Source organism: Harpia harpyja, chromosome Z, assembly GCF_026419915.1.
Source record: "Harpia harpyja isolate bHarHar1 chromosome Z, bHarHar1 primary haplotype, whole genome shotgun sequence".
Classification (NCBI taxonomy): Eukaryota; Metazoa; Chordata; class Aves; order Accipitriformes; family Accipitridae; genus Harpia; species Harpia harpyja.
The window spans coordinates 80,020,648-80,041,525 of NC_068969.1; the positions used below are offsets into that span (position 1 = coordinate 80,020,648).

The 20,878-nt window shown below is 39.9% G+C and overlaps 1 protein-coding gene across 2 annotated transcripts in view; it reads right to left on the reverse strand.

The window, feature by feature from the left end:
• Positions 1-19,754, reverse strand: part of ADAMTSL1 (ADAMTS like 1) — a 474,745-nt gene extending 454,991 nt beyond the window's left edge. Inside the window, exon 1 of one of the 2 annotated variants that reach the window (XM_052776382.1) lies at positions 19,640-19,754. In XM_052776382.1, coding sequence (XP_052632342.1) covers positions 19,640-19,720 — 81 coding nt within the window. In that variant the 5' untranslated portion in view covers positions 19,721-19,754. The remainder of the gene's footprint in view (positions 1-19,639) is intronic. The other variant, XM_052776381.1, reaches the window with a different exon arrangement.
• Positions 19,755-20,878: the final 1,124 nt, after the last annotated feature.

Consider the following 20,878-nt stretch of genomic DNA (forward strand, 5'->3'; position numbering starts at 1 on the left):
TAGTTTAAAATTAATTCTGCTTAAAAATTCATACTTCCTTCTTTTGTAACTCAATCACTTTTATTCTGGCATCCAATAACCCACAGCAAACACCGTAAGTCCTCAGCTTTCAATGCCCTGCAGTGATTTCCTACTGTCAGATTGTGTTAAAGAAGGAAGACATGTTCCTTCAGCTCAACAATTAGAAAGTTAAAGAAGATGTTCTACGTGTTCTTGACCTCAGTAAGATCAGTGACATGCTCATCTAAACCAATCAGACACAACCGGAAAGGACCAGTTCCAAACACTACTGTTTGAGGCTCCACAGATGGTTTGCTCCCCTCTATTTAAAAAAAAGAAAACCAAAAAACAACCCTGACATGAACACATCTCTTGCTGCAGTCCTCAGTGACATGAAACCAGCTGAAGTGATTTGAAGCTATAATCCCAGTAATCTCATTCTCTCCCCATTGCTATAGGGGAGAATCCTTAGAATTTCTGAACCTACTGATCTGTGATTCCTAAGAAACAAGTCATACTGCAAAGGGCAAGGCTTACCTCTGAAACACTGAAAAAAAGCTCTAGTTAGGTTCCTAGCGTCAAAAGAGTTCTTCAGATCTCTCTTGCTAACTCTTTCACAATTTTGAAAATTTAGCATCAAGTGAAGAAGCTGCTGTTTAACATGAACCAAAAAAACATTTTCAAAATTTGACAATTCTAGAATCTACCCTTTTAGACTAAAGGCACAGAAAACCAGGTCTTAGCAATGACGTGGAAAGTATACCCAAGTTGCCACATAACCATATACTCCTAGTCATTCTAGCACACACTGAAAGTGATTTAAAATTTCTTAACTTAAAATCCAGTATAAATTATTTGTCCTTCTCAGAGTTACAAGTATACACTCCAGAGCTTTTAAGAAACTAGGAATCTTTGGATCCCTAGGCTTTAGATTTCAGATTAAGTGGGAGAACTTCTATCAGGTTGAATTAAGTCCCATGTTATCTTCATCTCATAGAACCACCTACATCTTTCTAACTCACGCCATTTTACAAATCCAGTCTTTCGTCTGGACATTTTGAAATATTTAGAAAAAGTAAACAGAGTTAGAAGCTCTATAAACCAAACTAAATGAACAGCATGAAGTGCTTCCAAAGTACTCCTAAAAAGTTAAAAAAAAAAAAAAATCCTCCTACTTTGTTAAAATAGGATGTAGTAGAAAAAAGTAATTGCTGTAAACATTATTTTGGCCTTAGGATATTTGACATTTTGTGCTTTTTATGCAATCAAGAATCTATTCTATATTCTGAGTTCATAATAGATGCCACTGTTCAGACAAACACTGCCTACTGCAAGAATTGTAAATGTGCCAAAAACTCATGTTCAAGAAATGAAGTAGAGCTGTCAAGTTCAATATCCCCACTGCCAATTTTGCTTACTATAAGGTTTCTGTATTACAAAGACAACCAGCTAGACACATACACCAATATGCAGAACTGTAGATGGAATTTTCATGAAGGTGGTGTCTCCAGAGGAAAAGATGTATTGTCAGTTCTTTGGCTTCTGTCTCCTGTATTTCAGCTATGCTACGAAATGTTGACAAAAGCATTAAAGCACAGCATTAAAGAAGTCGAAGTTTCTTCCTAATTCTGTTTTACAAATTGCTTTCCAGACCATGATTTTACCCAGTATTACAGACAAATTTATCAGCAGCTGTAATCCTGGAAAAACCTGGATATCTTGACTAAAGCAGGGATAGTGATGGAAAGAGCACTGAGAAGGAGTTTGAAGGATATGTGCTCATAATTTATTCTTTACACAATGCAGACTTTGGGGAGGAGACACGTAATCTTGTTATTACAAGTAAGAAAAATGCTCCCAGCAGATCCTAAGCTGAATTTCAGAGCTGAAGTGCAAAAATCTAACTTTAACTATTTTAAAAACCATTTTCAGGTGTTAATCCTGTAGTCCAAAAACATTCAACTGGCAAGAATGCAGCTAGCAAAGGTTCTGCCATTAAAGCTTGTGGTTTTCACAGTTGTTATTTAAATTGCAATGTTTTCTGAAGAACTTTGCAAAGAACTAGGTTGTGTTGTGCTGTGCACTGCCTAAAGAACATACAAATCCCTGCTTTGAAACCAACCAAAAATATAAAAGACACAAGAAAATATAAATTCTCATCTCTGTTTTACAACTGGGAAAGTTGTATAAAGAGTGTAAAATATGGGGTACTTAAGAGATGTTAGGAATTCAAGACCTCAGCTTGATACTGTGGCAGGATCTATGAACAAAATATCATGCTCTAAATGTAGAGTTGTATGGGGGAAGAAAGAAAAGTCTGGAGGTAAAAGGTTTTTAGGAGGCTCCAGTTCACAGCCCAAAGGAAAACACTAGTAAGATGCAGGTCCAACATCCTCCTTGCATTCTCACATTTCTCCATTCACCAGTGTTTAAGGGGTATGCAAAAGACAAGCAGCAATCTTTCTTCCTGTCTTGCTGTCAAAAGGGTTTCTCCCTCCTGACACAGAACTGGGCAATATACAGAATGATGTCTTGTTCATCAGACAGACAGATAAGCATTTGAATTTGAGGATAAAATCTTAAATGTGATATCAGAGTTTAAGTTTATGAAAACAAAACAAAAAAATTCTACCTCTTTTCTTTGAGACGTAAATACATGTACTGTATTCCTTTTCACTTACATTATTTTCTTCTTTGAGATTAACACTAATCCATTTCTTCTTTTCAACTACAGTCAACTTGTTTTGCTGCTTGTATTCTTTTCTAAATAGTCCATCTCAACCCTGTCTCCTTGTTGCAGGATACAGCACTCAAAGAAGTGAACCTTCGCCTCCTATCCCACTGGCCTAAAAACAACACAGTGAGATTTTTCTGCAAGTGACTCTCTCTTCTCAACCCCCCAAAAATCAAAGAACCAGGTCAAATGGAAAATTCAGCTTTCCCCTACTACACGATACATAACGGTGTGCCTCACTCCATTCTCATTATCGAACACCAGCACACACACAAAACATTGAACTCTGGCTCTTCAAGAACAACTTTAAATAGACAATTAACTAATATAACTATACAATATGAGTGAAATTTTCCCTTAAATTGGAAACTTACAAACCTGTTTGTTTCTGGTGTAGCATCCAGTAAATTGACTGTCCAAGAGCTATATCAAATTTTTTTTAGTCCATTTTTATTACATACTTGTCTTACTGTTATTCAAAATATTTTGCCTATACTTCAGCAACATTGCCAGTAAGTATAATAATTTAAAAACTTGGTGCTGTCTTTGTGGTTAACTCTTAAATTTTGTTTAAAAATAACTAGGCACCTCTGTGCTCTAGGACAACCTTTTTTCTAGGATGAAAAGTAAGAAATTAATTTCATCAGTTCCCTCACATTTGATTAGAGGAAAAAACACCCAAATTACATCAACAGTTTGGGATTCCTGCCTCCCCAGTAATTGCCTGCATAAGCATCCTTTCATTACATCTTCTTTATTAAGGGAGAAATAATGGCTGAGAAACTGTACACCACCTGAAGGAAGCAGCTTTGTTTGAAACACTGGCAGTACCATCCTCCCAGGTCTCTCCAACTCTTCATCTCCATAACACTGCTCAATCACTGACATTTCTGTGATAAAATAATCTTTCAAATGCCAGCGTGCCCTTCAAAAATGTCTTTTATTTCTAACAATAAGAATTTTAAAAGAAAGGACATTTCATTTTCAATACACTTTACAAACTTGTTGCTTCTCCTAACCCTCTTTTTCCTCAGGTAGGTGAAGTATAATCACCGTAAGACAAGCACAGTCCTAAGATGGCTTAGCCAAAGGCCAAGGAGGCTTTGTGGTGTAGCTGGCAGTGAATTCAAGCCTCTATCATCTGTCATTTAATGGGTAAATACCAGGAATTTATCTCTTCCTCTCTATATTAGCCTGCAGATTGCGTTCAGCATTTTAATTTCATATAAATGTCATTCCTTCCTTCTCAGATCCCACATTGTCATTTTTTTTGATAGAACTACTGGGTTTTTTTGATAGTTTTGATAGAACTACTGTTTTATTTTAGTGGACTCTTTCCTGGGGTAATCGCGAACCAGTCAGAGACATGTAAATTTATACTAATAAATTACTTACCTTATAGAACAGGGCATATAGACTTCAAAGCAAAGTGGTAACCTATGGTGGATTAACATCCTTTGAATAAACACTGGTCTTGACTGCAATGAAGACAAAATCAGCAATAAATATACCTACTATAAAATACAGTTGTAGTAGTAATAGATGCTATCACAAATAGATATGCCATCTGTAAAACTTTGAGTCCCGAAGACTGAATTAGAATCCACTATGTATAGAAACACAAACATGCCTTGTAAAGAACAGATGGAAAGAAGTAGCATATATTGAAATGCACTTTTATACATCCTATACTCCTATGCATTTATACACCCAAACAGTTCAGAGAACAAACCTGTAACAGGACAATCTACAGGAGACATCACTTTATAAGTAATCTATTTACGCATACCTGATCTATCCACAGCTGATTTCAATTTACATCTTATCGTATCTGACTTGGCAAAACCTATGGACGCTTAATCATGAAGCAAACTGGTTTCATAAGGCTCTCATGTTACACCATTACCTATCTTCAGAAAGTAACTTGAAAAAGAAAAGCAGATATCCTGTACAAACCAAATGGTAGATGAAAGGAACATGTCAAATCATTAAAAGTCAGTTCAGAAACTCAAAGATCTCAACTACAGTTCTCTCAGCTTCTTTAAAAATGTCTTGAAACAAAATTACAAAAACCAACTTATAGCAAAATCTATATATACTGCACTATTGCATTCACACAGGTGAAATAAGGAAAATGTTCCTCTCTTCTACTTTTGCAGTATCACTGATGATGAACCGCTTGCAGTGATATTTTTAGAAATACTTTTCATGTCTGATGTGCAGAACTGAGCTGCAGTGAGATCTGTCAGCAGTAGCATGCTTCTCTTAGCGGCAACATATATTGCTTTCTTTCTAACAAAAAAAATTCATTTAAACAACATACTGAATTAATCACGCTAGACTCTTACAGCACACACAAAATCAGCTTTTTAATTCTCCCTGTTCTCGAGCCATTCTGAAACACAAATCCTAGACCCAGTGATATCTGGTCAGTTCTATCTGCTGCTAAACCCCACACCAATACCTTCCATCCAGTGCAGCCCCCATCCCCTTGTCTGCACTTTATCTTGAAAAAGCCTATGAATCAGATTAGCTCAGTTACCACTTTTCCGTAAACCTAACTGCAGCTTGAGCTCTCGCATGACCAGAGACCTGGGCAACAGAGCAGTAAAGAAAAAGGCAATGTGGTCTCAAACCAGCCCTTGCCTGAACTCTCAATTGTAGAGATCAACTGATTAAATCAGCTCTTCCTGCCCCACTTCCCAAACTAGATACGCAGCCTAGACTTAGCCTTGGCAAGGCAGTCTAGGTCAGCTTATTAGTTGCATTCAGTTTCTTCTCACTTGGACCTTTGTTTTTAAATCCAGTCCTTCAAAACTGACTTAGTTAACTACGTGGAGTTAACTAGAGTTCTTGGGCAATTTTCAGTATTATTTAACTTATAATTTCAAAGACACATTTTTATGCTACACTTTACAGAAGAAAAACTACAACGAATTAAAGCAGTGATTCATTACAAAGCCTCTATTGGCAATAATTGCCCACTTAGTATTGTGATGCAGTTTCCTCGGCAGCCAGGAACTCTAACACATCTGTTCAGTTTTCAAGAATTGCAATTGCTCAACCGCAGGCCACAAATGTTGTACAAACTTCCATATGGAGCTTTACCATTTTACCTTTCATTTTACCTATGGACCCTTAAAAAACAAAACAAAACAAAACAAAACAAACCCCCCCACGAGCCTTTTAATAAAATTTGGATATTTTTTCTTTTGTTTAGCATTTGTTTCTCTCTCAAATTGAAGGTTTCAAATCTGTGTCCTCCAGAGGTTAATTTTTTCTTTCTGTAAAGATAACAACTGTAAGGACCCCTGAAAAACCCACTTGTTTTTCTTGTGCTCACAGCATACAGCAATTCATCAGCTATATTTATAGATTGCTGCATGTACACGATATTTAACAGTGTTAAATGCATTTATGTGGCCCAGAGCATCTGACTCTGCATGTTCAAAATCCACTCATCCATACGAATGATTCTTTTTCTTTTGGATATTTAATTCTAAATTGTTTGATTATTTTTCAAGTCCAAAAAACAATTTGATTTTCACAGGTGTATTTTTTTAAAGTAGTGGGAGTATGACTGCCAGTCAACACCACTCTTTTACAACACAAAATACACATAAAAACTTGAACAAAGTTACATTTGACAGGATGCAATGCTAAGTTATATTAAATTATCTTCTCTCCCTCAAAATCTAGGCTATATCACAATAAAAGGTAAAGAAAATCAGGTAACTGTGTGGAGGACTTTCAAAATAGTAAATTTGGGGGGTTATAGCTGGGTAAAACTCACTGACTGAAAACATAATTGCCTTCCTGTATCACAATCTGAAAAAAAGCATTCAAACATCTGATTCTAAGAACAGGCTTCCTCCAGCCTGGCGAAAAAATTTAAAGTAATATCTTTGCTTACCTGCTTTGCTGTTTCCTGTTTTTCATGAATATTTGAAAATCCTGGATATTTTTACCATTTAAATGTACAATTGTCCCTTTCTCTGAACTGCAGGAAACTGATTTCCATCCAAGAACCTATGGACATTTGGAAAATATCTATTCATGCACATATAAGCCTGATGCAATAAATAGTATTTATATACTCATATACATTTTGCCAAACACTTAAAATTTTTCAACTCAAACTTTTTCAATGTATTTTAGATACTTAAAAATCTGTTTAGCAAAATTATCCATAAGCAAAAATTGTAACAGCACCTGGTACTCTATACAGCCACTCCTTTTCCCCCTACACTGGAAGGAGCTAGGTCACTTTTCCAAGCTGCTGAAGTCAAAACTCACCAGGGGATACAAGCCCACAGCACTCAACTTGGTGTCATCCACAAACTTGCTGAGGGTGCACTCAATCCCACTATGTCCCTGACAAAGAGGCTAAATAACACTGGTCCCAATACCAACCCCTAAGGCATGCCACTTGTCACTGGTCTCCATGCAGACATTGAGCCGTTGACTGCAACTCTTTGAGTGCAACCATCCAGCCAATTCCTTATCCACCAAGTGGTCCACCTGTCAAATCCATGTTTCTCCATTTTAGAGACAAAAATGTTGTGCGGGACAGTATCAAATGCTTTGCACAAGTCCAAGTAGATGACGTCAGTCACTCTTCCCTTATCCATCAATGCTGTAACCCCATCAGAGAAGGCCATGACTGCAAAACTTACAAGAGGAATGAAACAAACCTCAACTTTCAGCTGCATGATCACAAGGACACCTTAATAACAGAGTATTAAATATAAGTATTTTGAAAATTATATTTCTGCAAAATTGCTTCCCCACTTGTAATAGATCCCTATTTTATTCTGTGGGATGGATTAAAGCCTTGCAGAGAGTAAAAGATAACAAAATAAATGCAAAAATATACCTTTCCATCCCCTCTTCTTTAACTGAAATTCATCCACTGAATGTTGGATGCAATTTGACCACAGGAACACAAAAAGCATCCTGAGGTTGGTTTCAAAATATGCAAAAATATTTTGACTCCCACATTAATCCCAAGAGCTCTTTTCCAAAAAAAAAACCCCAACCCAAATCCAAAACCAAAAAAACCCCAACGAACAAACAAAAATACAACAGTAGCTATGCCAGTAAGTAGCTATGCCAGTAGTACCTTTGTACTTGTACTTTTACTAACCACTGCAGTCAGATAATCGTATCTGCTGCAATCTTAAAATGGTCATTACATGATGAAATATTTTGGATCATATGGAATGCTGACTAACAATCTACAAAACTATGGCTTTTTTTCTAAGTAGGTTGATGGACTATTGCATTTTATCATATTATGTGCCCACAGTGACCCCGTGATGTGTCAGCTTTCTTCTGTAGCTATGGTCACTATTTCAGAACATGTTCTATTATAGTTAAAATCCTGTAAGTATATTACAGGAGCCTGACAAGGTTCTAAATATACTCTTATAAAAACACTGGGGAGCAGCTACATACTTAGCCTTCTTCCATGTTTTCATGATCCAGGCTCTCAGGTTCACAAAGCCAGAATCTGTTCTGCACAGAAGTAAACACAGACCAGCACTGAAACTCTGCATGGAACTATCTAAGCCAAACTGATGTTTCATATGAAAACAGACACTTTGGCTTTGTATAGATAGGAGAGAGGTAAGCTTTCAAAAATACATCACATCAGCAGTAAAATCCAACATAGGCAGCAGTTAATTTCAAACCACTAGCATAAAGTACATATAAGGGGTTTAGCACATTTTTAAAAATACACCTGTTTTCCTCCTAGTATTGACATAGTCTCAATACAGTGTCAAATTATATCAAGGATAGAATCAGCTACAGAGGAATATTCCCTTTAAAACAAAACTAGCCCATCCTTTACTGCACAGGTTCTTTCCTTCATCATTCTCATATAAACATTTAAAATTATTTTAATGAACTCTTGGGCTTTCCTCTATATTTTCACCTTGTTGGAGGTCTGATGTTACATAAATGGCATAACTTATAGCTGTAATATTTTTCTTGGTAGTAAACCAGTTTGAAAGGGACCCAGTAAATACTCATTTTAACTGCACTCCAATATCCAGAATTCTTTCTGTGTGATCTGACATGAAAACATGCAGTCTCCAAGACCAGGAAATGGGTTGTTCCACAACCCAGAATGTTTCAGGGATCCTGTTAAAATATCAGTTCTCCTTCCTTTTCATCAGCAACCAATTAATAGCAGTATGCCAGTGCTAGACATATGGCAAGACTCTGGAATTACAGGTGAAGGTAGTTTTGATGCTATATAAACCTCTCTTCATTTTCCCCAGACTACTGCTTTACAATTGCCATACTGAATAAAACTTGTTCTAGGTAAAAATTTCTTCTGAAAGTTGAGGTTTAAGTTTAAGGAAATTAAAACTAAAAGCACTGCCACAAAAAAAAAAGAAGAACCCTGTTACAATTTTTTGAAAAATATCCCAGATTCAATGCAAAAATTTAATTTACATCAACATGTTCAAATACTGCTCCATCACCTAAATTTCAGGAGGGAGGGAAATAAGGACATGGTGCCAGCTAATTTCAGTATTTTAAACCTGAGGGGAAATCCATGTTCCTCTCTTACAGAAATTTGAGATATCAGAAATGTTCTTACTACACTTTAAGAAGAAAAAAGAAAAGAAGAAAAAAAAATCACAAGCAGACCCCTACACCCCAAGAAATCTTAAAAATCTGGAGAGAAAACAAACAGGCAAACACCACCTACCCCTGCCAAAACCCTCTGAACAGCGTGCAGGTTTCACTAGTTAAACTAATTTCAGAATGGTCCACTTTGACCAGGTATGAAGTTTCAGATAATTACAGAAAAAAAAAAATTTGAGCCTGACAAAGTCAAATTTTTTTATTTTAAATATAATTCAAATAAAGCTTTTAGAAAAAATAAGAATAGTTTCTAAAATTTCTAAAAGGTCTAGAAGTAAGCTTTTCCTAAGAAGAATTTTCTTCTGATGAGTAGACATTTCTTTAAAAAATGTTCAGCTATAGCTTTAAAATCCTTTCCTAAAATTGTCTTTTAGCAACAAGTCTAATAATTTTGTGCAGTTCATATTCACATACGCATCTAGTAAGGTCATTTTCCCACTGGGTGCAATCACTTTTATACTACCTACCTGAAATGTTAAGCACATCACTTTTCAGCTTGCTATCCCCTGACTGCCGCAGGTCAGTCAGTCAAGGGAAGTGCAGAAACTACCGCCTGCCAGATGAATTCTGTTGTATTTCTCCCCCTGAACAGCAACCAAGCTGTTCCTGCTTCTTTCCCCTATGTGTCTTTTCTAGCAGGTAAAAACATTCTTCACTGTGTGGCTGTTCAGTGTGTAGTAGATTCCTCAGTTGTCGTAATAAGAAGATTAAGTTAGGCTTCAAAATTGTATTAAAAGTTAATGGCAGTCAAGTAACCCCTACACTCAACCTCCTTGAAAAAGCCAGCCACCAGATAATAAATCCTTTCTACACTACAACCTCACTGTGATTAACCCAGGCCAGATATGTTTAAAATTTGCCACTGAAGACGCATACGTTCTACAACCACACTGCTTCAAACTGTTTTAAATGAGGAAAATTGAATAAATAAACCAATGCAAAGATAAAGCCATTTCCTGGTCTTTGGTTCAAACCCCAAAACTACGTAGTCCTCGTTTCAGTATGCTTATTTACTTTTAAATGCAAAACATCATAACAATGTTATGACACTGTCGCCAAAAGTGTCAGAGACTGAATACAGAAGGGAGAGGAAAGAAACATTTTTCTAATAAAAATATTAATACAGCACAAGCTTTTATGTTAAAAGAAAAACAGAGTTCTTTTCCTGTCTGCGTGCAACGTGTCTTTGTTCTGTATCTTAGTTTTGCTTACTACAAATTAAGCACAGTTTATGTAGGGCATAATTCATATTCAAAATCACCCATTAAAAGATCTTCTCTCTGTAATTGAATGCTAAGGTAATGAGGCAAGTAGCTTTCAAATGTAGAAGGGATCTTTTTTTAATGACTTCTACCTTTGCCCAACATATGCATATACAGGTGTATAGGTGCTAGACTGTAATAACAGCTTATTCTTGTAAGGGACTACAGGATAAGTGTACATTTTCTTAGTAAATGCAAATGCTTAAGCGTTTATCAACTATGCAACATGAAAATATGGAATTTAAAAAGCAAAGAGAGAGCTTGCTTAGTCATAAAATGAACTTCAGTAGGAACCTAAATACCAACATAAATATTCCAATGAAAGCCAAAGGTTCAAATTTCTAACCTATCTAGCAACTGCTCTTTAATCTTCTGAAATACTCCTTCATAAAGACTAAGCAAAGGTTGGTTAGCATGTCATAGAATTTAACCCTAAACAGGACAATTTCTACAAAAACATGTTTGTAGACAGGTCATTAAATATAATGCTGACTCATACCTGAAAAGCATCTCTTAAAAAAAAGGAAAAAAGGTTATATTCAAAGGTTGAAGATCATTCACCTCCAGGATAAACACCACCTTCAATTAATCATTGCAGTACAGCACAGAAACTTGTAGGTACTTCATTTAAACTCCAAGTGGATTTCAAGAGTTTACCTCTTGACAGCAGTCTTCCACTAAACAGAATTTGAAAAGCCGCTGCACAAATTGCAGGTGAAGCATTATGCTTCAGTGACAGTGCTCATAATAAGCCTTTGGATGCAATATCCGGTGCCATTATTTGTGAGCTAAAGGTCAGAAGTAAAAGGCAATGGGGGAGAACATACCAAACGTAGAGGTCTTGTTGCTTTTCTAAGGACTGTTCAGACACAGCCTCCAAATCTGCAAACACCTAAGTTGATTCATATGACTGATTTCCTAGGTTCACTGGGATCACTTACAACTGAAGTTACAAACACACAACATACACACATTTTAGCAGGAGCATGGCTGTAGCAAGAGGATTCAGAAAGCCAGGGAGAAGTAAGGGGGGAAGACAAAAAATATTTGGAAATTAATTTCTGTCTTTTACATTGGCACACCTTTATTTCTTTGAGAGATTTTGCAAAGGTAGCTTTTTCTCATTGAAACATACAGATGTTTAAAATGTCAGATATCAAAAAGAGAATTTTCTAATTAAACTTCAGAGAAAAATTAAACTGTTTTCACTTCAAAATGTTCCCATGTACCACCCTCTGCACCAGTCTACCATAGTACATTGCCATGAAATTACTGACACTGCCTATTACAATTAAGCAGTTATTCTTTCCTTGAAAAAAGTTTTACAAATGCACCATTTTTCCAAACATTAGTTAAGCAAAATGATCACTGAGACATTCAGCTCCAATCTTTTCTGCCTTCTTAATTCTCCAACCAACTGAAAAATTTCAAACACTTAAATATCAGATTTTCTGAAATTGAAAAGAAAGCTTGAAATGTCATTCATCTGTTAAAAAAATCTTCCCTTCTTCATTTCCCCTTCCCTACCACGACATAGCCCAGCCAAGCCCACAGCAAGAAGGAAGGGGTGTTTTCCAGTGCAGCAGTTGGTCAGTCATTTCTCTGGGAGTTAGCGTAAGTCAGGATGAACCTAGGTCCCCTCTATTTCCTCTAAAAAACACTGAGACAAATAAAATAAAAGAAAATAAAACACGCAGCCGCACAGGACTAGTTTTTGGCTATTATCTTACATAGTAGTGTCACTCTTATACATGAAGTCTTTCCTTCATATCAACTCTTCATAGAATCAAAAAACATGTGCAGCCCAAAGATAAACTGGTTTCTGCAGCCCACCTGAGCTACACGGAGAGTCGCAGTATTATTACAACTATGTCAAAATCCACAGGCAGGTCTCTCCTTTCAATGCAATACATATGCCTGTTTAATCCGTCAAAACAAAACTAAATGAAACAATTACTGGCAGTTTTGAATAAATCCACTCTTCCATTATTAAATGCCTCATTGAAAGAACTGACATATACAGGGTCAGTTTAAAAAAATATATTTGTACAGATGAAAATTCTGGAAACACTTGGTTGAGTCAAAAGTAACAGTATCAAACAACACTCCACAAGCCATATCTGGGACTGATGTAATGCAGTCATTATTTATGGCACCTAGCCACATAGGACTATGAACAAACTGAAGCATGGATGCAAGAATAGGCTTTGTTTAATTCCTCTGATGGATATTATTGGCTGAGATGGGACAATTCTGCTAGATCACCCACTCCATTCCCACACCAGTCCCGAACTGGTGTGTAAGCAGCACATATAATACTGCTCTTGTCCACTCAGTAGAACAACGTGCTTAAAGAACCAGGCTTTCTGTTATCCAGCAGAACTCGTTGTAATCTCATTTCCTCTACATGTTCATTCCAAATTATGCAATTTCTTTTTTTCTCTCCTTTCTTTTTTTCTCCTATTTGTAGAAAATATAACTGCGTGTCAAACAACACTAGTGATCTATTCATCCCATAATTTATTCCAAGGTACCTACTGCAGCTCCACTTAATGTATTTCCCAAAGGCCTTGAATTGTCTTTTTTCTTTCCATTTCTCCCCCTCTTGGTAAGTTTCCTTGCAAATACATGTTCAACAATTATGCTGACTGCGCATTTCTCTCAAAAGGCATACAAAAGACATACTCTTAAGACTGAGAAGGGTCTAAAGAGTTTAATTAAATTTAATAGGGGCGTGACTCAGATGCACATGGCATTATTCACCAAGTCTTGTAAATGACATGTTACACTGCTATTACATTGCTTACTAAAACAGAAATGGCTTGTTTGCAGCTGAGACACAACTGCATTTTTAGGGTGCAGAGGGCCTTAAGGTCCACAATGGTAACATTGAGCTGTTATGGGAAGATTTAAAATACAGGAACAGAAGCATACAGGGAATACTGTGGTTGCTAAATCCAGCTAATGACTTGCTAGTGTACTCACCATACATCATCCCATTAGCAGACTTCATCATGTTTGATCATCTTTTTGATCACAGGCAAGGCATACTGTATTACATGTTGTAGGAAAAAAAATTTAGAAGACACTGGAGAGTAAAAGTATTGAAGTATGGATTGCAGTGAAAGAGGACTAAAAGCATACCAGGGCTCTTTTTTTTTTTTTTTTTTCATGTTAAGTGACTTCAAAATCTAAGGAAAAGATTCAATTTCTAACCAAGATTTTCGAAACTCCTAGTACAAAACACATACGTATCCAAGAGCCACACAAAATTCCTTAATCCTTGGGACACCTAGCAGCAATGATTTACATCCTCTGATGTTTCCATAAAGCTGTAGCAGTGCCCACTTCATGCACCCCATATGAACTTCTACACCAAGAACAGAGATGCATTTTAATGCACAGGTTACGTTTTTGTTAAGAGAAGTAATTTACAGGGACATGAGACTGGAACATGATACTAGTAATCTAATCTAGATTATCAAAAATTATACCTCTTCTGTTTGAAGGATATGTTCATCAATCAATCCTGCCATCACTCATTAATGATAAGATAACAGAGTATTCCATGTCTGTACCTAACTGTACATTTGGTTGCATTATCAACCCAATTATTGCTGGAAATACAAACAGGGCAATATTTTTAACTCTGTGACATTTGGCATATAGCTGTAAAGAGGAATGAGATAAAATTTTAAATCAGATAGATGTCATGAAAGTATAGTTTGATTCCCTCTTTTCTCTTGAGCTTAAGGAGGCAAAAGCTATTACAGAAGAGTTGTGTATTGGGGTCACACAAGAGAGCAACAACTAATATTGTCAGATATCATATAACTTGTCAGAAGCTGTACAATCAGGCCAGTGCTAAAATATTCCCATTCCCTGTGTTTATCTCTTGACCTGTTGTAGCTCTTGTTTCATCTGCATTTGGATGTCACAAATCCTTCATCCACCCCAACTTTGCACAGTATGTCCAGATGAAAACATGACTGTAGGATCCAGATGTAATATCAGTTTGTGAATAATCTGACTTTGCCCGGTGCAACAAGAGAAAAGGAAGTACAGCTTCTTCACTGACATATGCATATATTCACATATGGCCTGTGAAAACGTGTGAAAATGCTGACGGCCTAAATCCTTAGTGAGCTGCAGGCTATGAATGCTCAGAAACCTGTAACTTAAGCAAATTTAGTCTCACTTTCACAATTTTAGCAACAGACATCTCCAGTGCAAAGCCTTCCTCTTGCTAAATCTTCAACCCTTCTTCACAAAGAAACTAAGGGGACTTAAAGCTTTCATGAAAGAAAGGTCATTAGAACTGCTTTAAGTTACATTTTTCCCCATCCACCTGAATTCTCAGAAATGGCTCTATAATTTTGCATGAAACTTTCCTAAAAACATTTGGTTAAAGTCAGGTGCCCACCACAGGAAAAAGCTAGCCCAAAGTCTTCTCTTCACCAAATTTGTAAGTAAACAGCAGCTCTGCAGAAAAGGATGGGGCAGGGGCAGGGCTGGTAGACAAAAAGTTGACCATGAGCCAGCAGTGTTGCCTTGTGGTAAAGAAGGCAAATGGTATCCTGGGCTACAGTAGACATAGTACTGCCAGGAGGTCGAGGGAGCTGATCCTTCCGCTCTACTCAGCACTGATGAAGCCACACCTGGAGTCCTGTGTCCAGTTCTGGGCTCCCAAATACAAGAGAGAGATGGACATACCATAGAGAGTCCAACAAAGGGCCACAAAGATGATGATGGGACTGGATCATCTCTCGTATGAGGAAAGGCTGAGAAGGACTGTTCAGCCTGGAGAAAAGCAGGCTCAGGGGGATCTTACTAATGTACAGAAATACCTGAAGTGAGAGCGCAGAGAAGATGGAGCCAGGCTCGTTTCAGTGGTGCCCAGCGACAGGACAAGAGGCAAAGGTTGTAGACTGACACACAGGAGGTTCCCTCTGAACATCAGGAAACACTCTTTTACTGTGAGGGTGACTGAGCACTGGCACAGGTTGCCCAGAGAAATGGTGGAGTCTCCATCCCTGAAGATATTCAAAAGCCATCTGGACATAGTCCTGGGCCACTGGCTCCGGGTGACCCTGACTGAGCAGAGGGATTGGACAAGATTATCTCTAGAGGTCCCTGCCAACCTCAACCAGTCTGTGATCCTGTGTTTCTAATTAGAGGGGGAGAAGGAGTCTTATTATTTGAAACAATGGGAACTTCAATGATATGACAGATGATGGTGTAAAAAGAATATAACTTCCTGTGTCTTCATACCTTCAGCTGACAATATAAACAAGAACCCATTTTATGTACTACAAAGCTCAAAAGACAGCTCCAGTCATTAAAGTAACAGAAGTTTATTTAAGCCTTCTACAACAAGGTGAATTTCTTTGAGTCTGCTCAACTTTAACATTACCAGCCATAATTACATTCACTGGTGTAATTTTGGTCGTAATACTACCAATATCCACAAGAAACACACTACAAAATTATTTTGATGTGTACAAACTGCTTTCAAGATGATTCTATATGGAACAAGCAGGGGCATGGTGATATTTCAGTGCTGGCTTGACTAGTTGAACTACATCAATTTACTATTTGTATTCTAATATTTTATCCTCAACTCATTTTTTTTCTACAGTCTCATCTAAGCTGCTTCCAGACTTAAGTATTTTGACCTTCTAACTGTAACATGGCCTGTTTTTCAAATGTAGGGATTGTGAGTGTATTCCTGTTTCCAGTAGCTTTGACTGGCCTTGTTTCTGACTTTATTCAATAGAAGAGAAAGTTATAGTCTTCTCTGGACAGTGGAACAAAACTCGGTGGATTTTTACTTGGTAAGTTTTTTGTTGGAGAAATGATAAAGGTAGATGCTTAATATAATTTACTATTATTTCACTACATGCAAGTATTTTAGAAGGATGCCTTCTTCTCCATAAGAACTATTTCTTAACACACAAAATACACCCACTTCACTCCCTCCCACCCTATAATACATGTCATGGATATAAAAAAGGGAACATTGTAACATCCACACTATTTAAATATAAAAACAAACATGAGGCACAAAAAGTCTAGGAGTACAATGAAAATTCAATTTACCAATGGTCTACATTTCCCTACACCCCTTCCAGACAGAAACCTGCTCATATCCAGTCAGCCCATAAAACACATTTGAAAATGCCTGCACTTATCCATGAAGCTCCTACATGAGGTCTTCAGCAGAGCTAAAAGCTGAGTCTACTACAATAACTATTGTGTCACAATGAAATTAAAAAAGCCAATTTAGGTTTTTTTTGTTGGAGTATCTACTGTAATCTCTTCCACATTTTTAAAATTTGCCACAGCAAGTATATAAAAATAAAAAAATCACTGTGAGAAGAATCACTCTAAAGAAGAGAAGTGCCACTAAAACTCGACAGCTATTGGTTTATAGACCTAAAGGAGGACAAAACTATAAAAAATTGTGATAGCCATTCTTTGTCAAAACTATGCAAAAAGAAGAGGAAATTGAAATTCCACAGGAACACCGAACTGAGGATGCAGTAGGAATGCATGTCATCCCCAGCACACTAGTACTTAATTCCAAAATACAGCTTCAAAATAGAGTTCGGACCTATAATTATTAATAGATCCTATTAACTACTAATTAAAAGACCCAATTTGGCCTAGTTCCTGAAGGACTTATAAAATAATAATAACAACACGCAATTTGAAGATTCAGTTTACTTCTCCTTCCAAAAAAATACAAAGGGTTTTGTATTCTCCTTTTTATCATAATATGGTATGGCAATATCATCCAAATCCTAAATTCATGGTCATACTTACTACATGAGAACAATCATTTTTCATCTTAATTTAATCTAAAATTTAGATTAATACAATGCAGCATTACAGAATTACAGTCATTTTTAATATCTTCTTTGTGATGCATGCACATATCTGTGACTGCTTAGTAAAGCATAACTTTAATCCTCACTTATTCCACTATCTCGCATTACAAATGCTAGAAAAACAACAGCAGGCTTCCCGGGCTGATTATGTTCTTGGCCCTAGGAAATGCTGTCCCTGAGGACAACTGATTTTATTCACAATATCACTGTGTAAATTTGAGACTAGAGGCAGGAGGCAGCGCCAAACTGCTATTTCAAGAGTAACACTATCTCAGTAACTGTAAAATGAAATTCATGTAACTAACTACCCAAAGGAAACTAAACTGCCTGTCTGTTCCAGCTCCCAGGCCACTGCACTGCATCTCACTCACTCCACACTTTTTCAAAGTAAGCCTGAATATTCTGTATTTGCATGTAAAAAAGAAGTAAGGAGCTATTTTAATTCCCCACAAAGAGGAGCTGCTTGCAAAAAAGAGGGCAAGCAGGTGCACAGGGACAGGATAAGCAGGGACAGAGCTGAGTGCCAGGGGAGATCAGCTCAATCTCCGTTTTGGGAACAGACCTGGTGGCAGGGTTAAAGGATGTGGCAGATGAGGTTTCCATTGCAGGACCACTGCTATTACAGCTCTAGTGGCCTTTATCAGAAACAGATACCAGATCCCATTATACATTGGCCTCTATGGGACAATCTGTGCGTTCCTGAGGCACATCAGTGCTACCAATGCACCAAGTAGCCTTTTGTCAGCAAATTTTCCAGTGACACAGTCATGATCCAGTCCTGACCACAAGCCTGCAACTGTAGGTTGGCATCACATCTCATCGTCCACAGCCCCCCACTGTGCTTTTGAATCACCTCCTTCGCATGGGATCCAGTGGTAGTGCAACAGAAGGCAAAGTAATCTAACATAAAAGTTTCTCTATCAAGATTAAGAACTTTACTCAGATCACTAGGCTAACCTGCTCATGGATGTACAGTTACCACTGAGGTTCAAGGGAGGAGAAAATACATGGTCAGGAGCACAGGAGGGGACCTGAAATGTCCCATTCAGCAGCAGCCTGAAGTTATATGGAGAATAATGTTTCTAAGTTTACTTCAAGTGACCCTGTACGTTTTTTTAATTAAGTTGGGCTTTTTTTTCCTTGAGAGGGTTAAGTTAAGCTAATGCCCTAAACACAAAAAGATCGTCATCTTTACTGCAAATGTGCTATTACTTATTTAAAACTCAGCTTCAAAATTTAAGAACAAAAACAAATGGGAATGATTTAGGAGAGCCATGTTCACACTTGCTTTTCTTTAGGGCACATACAAAGCTGAAAGTGAGTTCATTTATTGTCTCCAGAGGGCTGGCTGGGGCATCATCAGAGAGGTTATTTTTCTTTTTTCTATTTCTTTTTTTCTTTCTTTCTTTCTTTTTCTTGCCTTTGCTAGAGTCTGAAATAAAAGCTGGGCAATGGCAAATTGATGACTAAGCAAAGCAAACTACCTGTAGAGCATGTTCGAGGATGTAAATTACACCCAAGGGAAATGCAGTGACACGGCCCAGCTCTGCGGTCTGCTTTCAAAACGACATATCCGTCCGAGAAACGCAGGCGGGGGACTCCGAAAGTTGCTCTGCATCTTGGAGAGTATTTTCCCCCACCGAAGAAGGCTAAGAACCTCACCACCACCAGCACCCCCCCAACACCCGGCAAAGCTCGGCAGTATCGTAACTTTTGTAATAACGACCCGCCCATCCTCCCTTCCAGAGAGCTGTAAAACCAGCCTGGCGCAGACTCCCGCCGACGTCCGCTCGGCAAACACAGCTGCAGGCAGAGCCTCCCGCCAGCCCCCCGTGCAGGGCAGGGGCTGCGGGCAGCCGCGGCAGCTACCTGTCGGCTGAGGAGAAGCCCCGCCGCCGGCCGGGGCAGCGCTCCCCCAGCCCGGGGACGGGAGCATCCCGGCGCCCGCAGGTGCGGAGCGCGCCGCCGCGCCCCGCGGAGGTCCCGCCGCCGCGCCCCCCCGCCCTTCCCCCGGAGCAGGGGAGCCCCGGCCCGGCGCTGACCACCCCCACCCCCCCGGGGACGGGGGTGGGCGAGCCGCCGGACCCCCTTACCTGCGCGGCGGCGAGGAGCCCCAGGGCGAGGGCGAGCAGGGAGGCGGCAGTGCCCCGGCGCTGCCCCGCCGCCGCGGCCATCCTGCTCCCGCGGCGCTCCGGCGTGGCGCACCGGCGGCCGCCCGCTCCGCCGCTCCGCGCCTGCCTCGCGGCCGCCCCTACGCACCTCTGCGAGCGGCGCGGGGTGCGCGGCGCCTCCGGGCCCCGCAGGGCAGGGAGGTGCGCGGGGGCGCGGCCCCCCGCTGCCGGGCGGCGGGGAGGGAGGCGGGGAGCGGCCGCCGCCGCCGGTCCGCCCCCGCCCGCCGCCGCCGCCTCCCCCGAGGATCCCCCGGGGCTCGGACGGAGCGGGCACTGGGGAGGGTGCGCGGCGCGCAGGCGGGCGTGGGGCGTGCGCGGACGGGCGCACGGGCAGGCTCGGGGTGGGCATGGGAACGGGGCGCCCGAGCAAGGGCAGAGCGCACGGGCAGGGACGGAGCGTGCGGGCAGCGGTGGGGCGCACAGAGAGCGACGGGGCGCGGGCGAGGGTCGGGTGTGTGGGGAGGGATGGGGCGCGCAGGCAGGCAGAGGGCGTGCGGGCAGGGGTGAGCCCCGTGGGTGAGGCCCCGTGAGGATGAGGGGCACGCGGGGAGGGATGGCTGAAGCAGGAATAGGGCACATTGGCAAGGGTGGGAGGCGGTGGCCAGCGCAAGGCAGGCAGGCGTAGCCAGTCGTGCAGGCGCAGGGTGTGCAGATCCAGGGATGGGCCCCCTCCCGCCCTGGTGCACTGGTCTGCTTCCTTTGATGTGCTTGCCTAGTAAGGCTTTGAGCGTTTCTAGGACACATAAGCTGAAATGCTGTTGTGCTGTAACGCTCGCTGCTCCCGTCTGTCTGGAGGTAAAGGCTGCAGGTGCTTGGCCTGGGGAGCAAAGCCCCTTCATACAGCTCTCTTAGCTCCCTTCAAGCCTTCACTTAAACGTGTTGGCTAGTATCTGCAACTCCAGCATCTGCTAATAGAACAGTCAAAATGCAAGCTGTGGCAATCAGATGAGAACATCAACCTGGCCAAATTTGTGTTGGCCGCTTGTGAAAGGTTCATGGCAGCTCCTATAAGTCTCTTGCAAAACCACAAGAAAATGTATTGTTATTACACACATTTCTAAAGCTCCTGCCATGAGCCTATTCGAATGCTCCCATAGCGTCTGGGCACATGTGTTTACATACTTGGATTATCCCTGGAAAATGCACACCTCATTGAAGAGC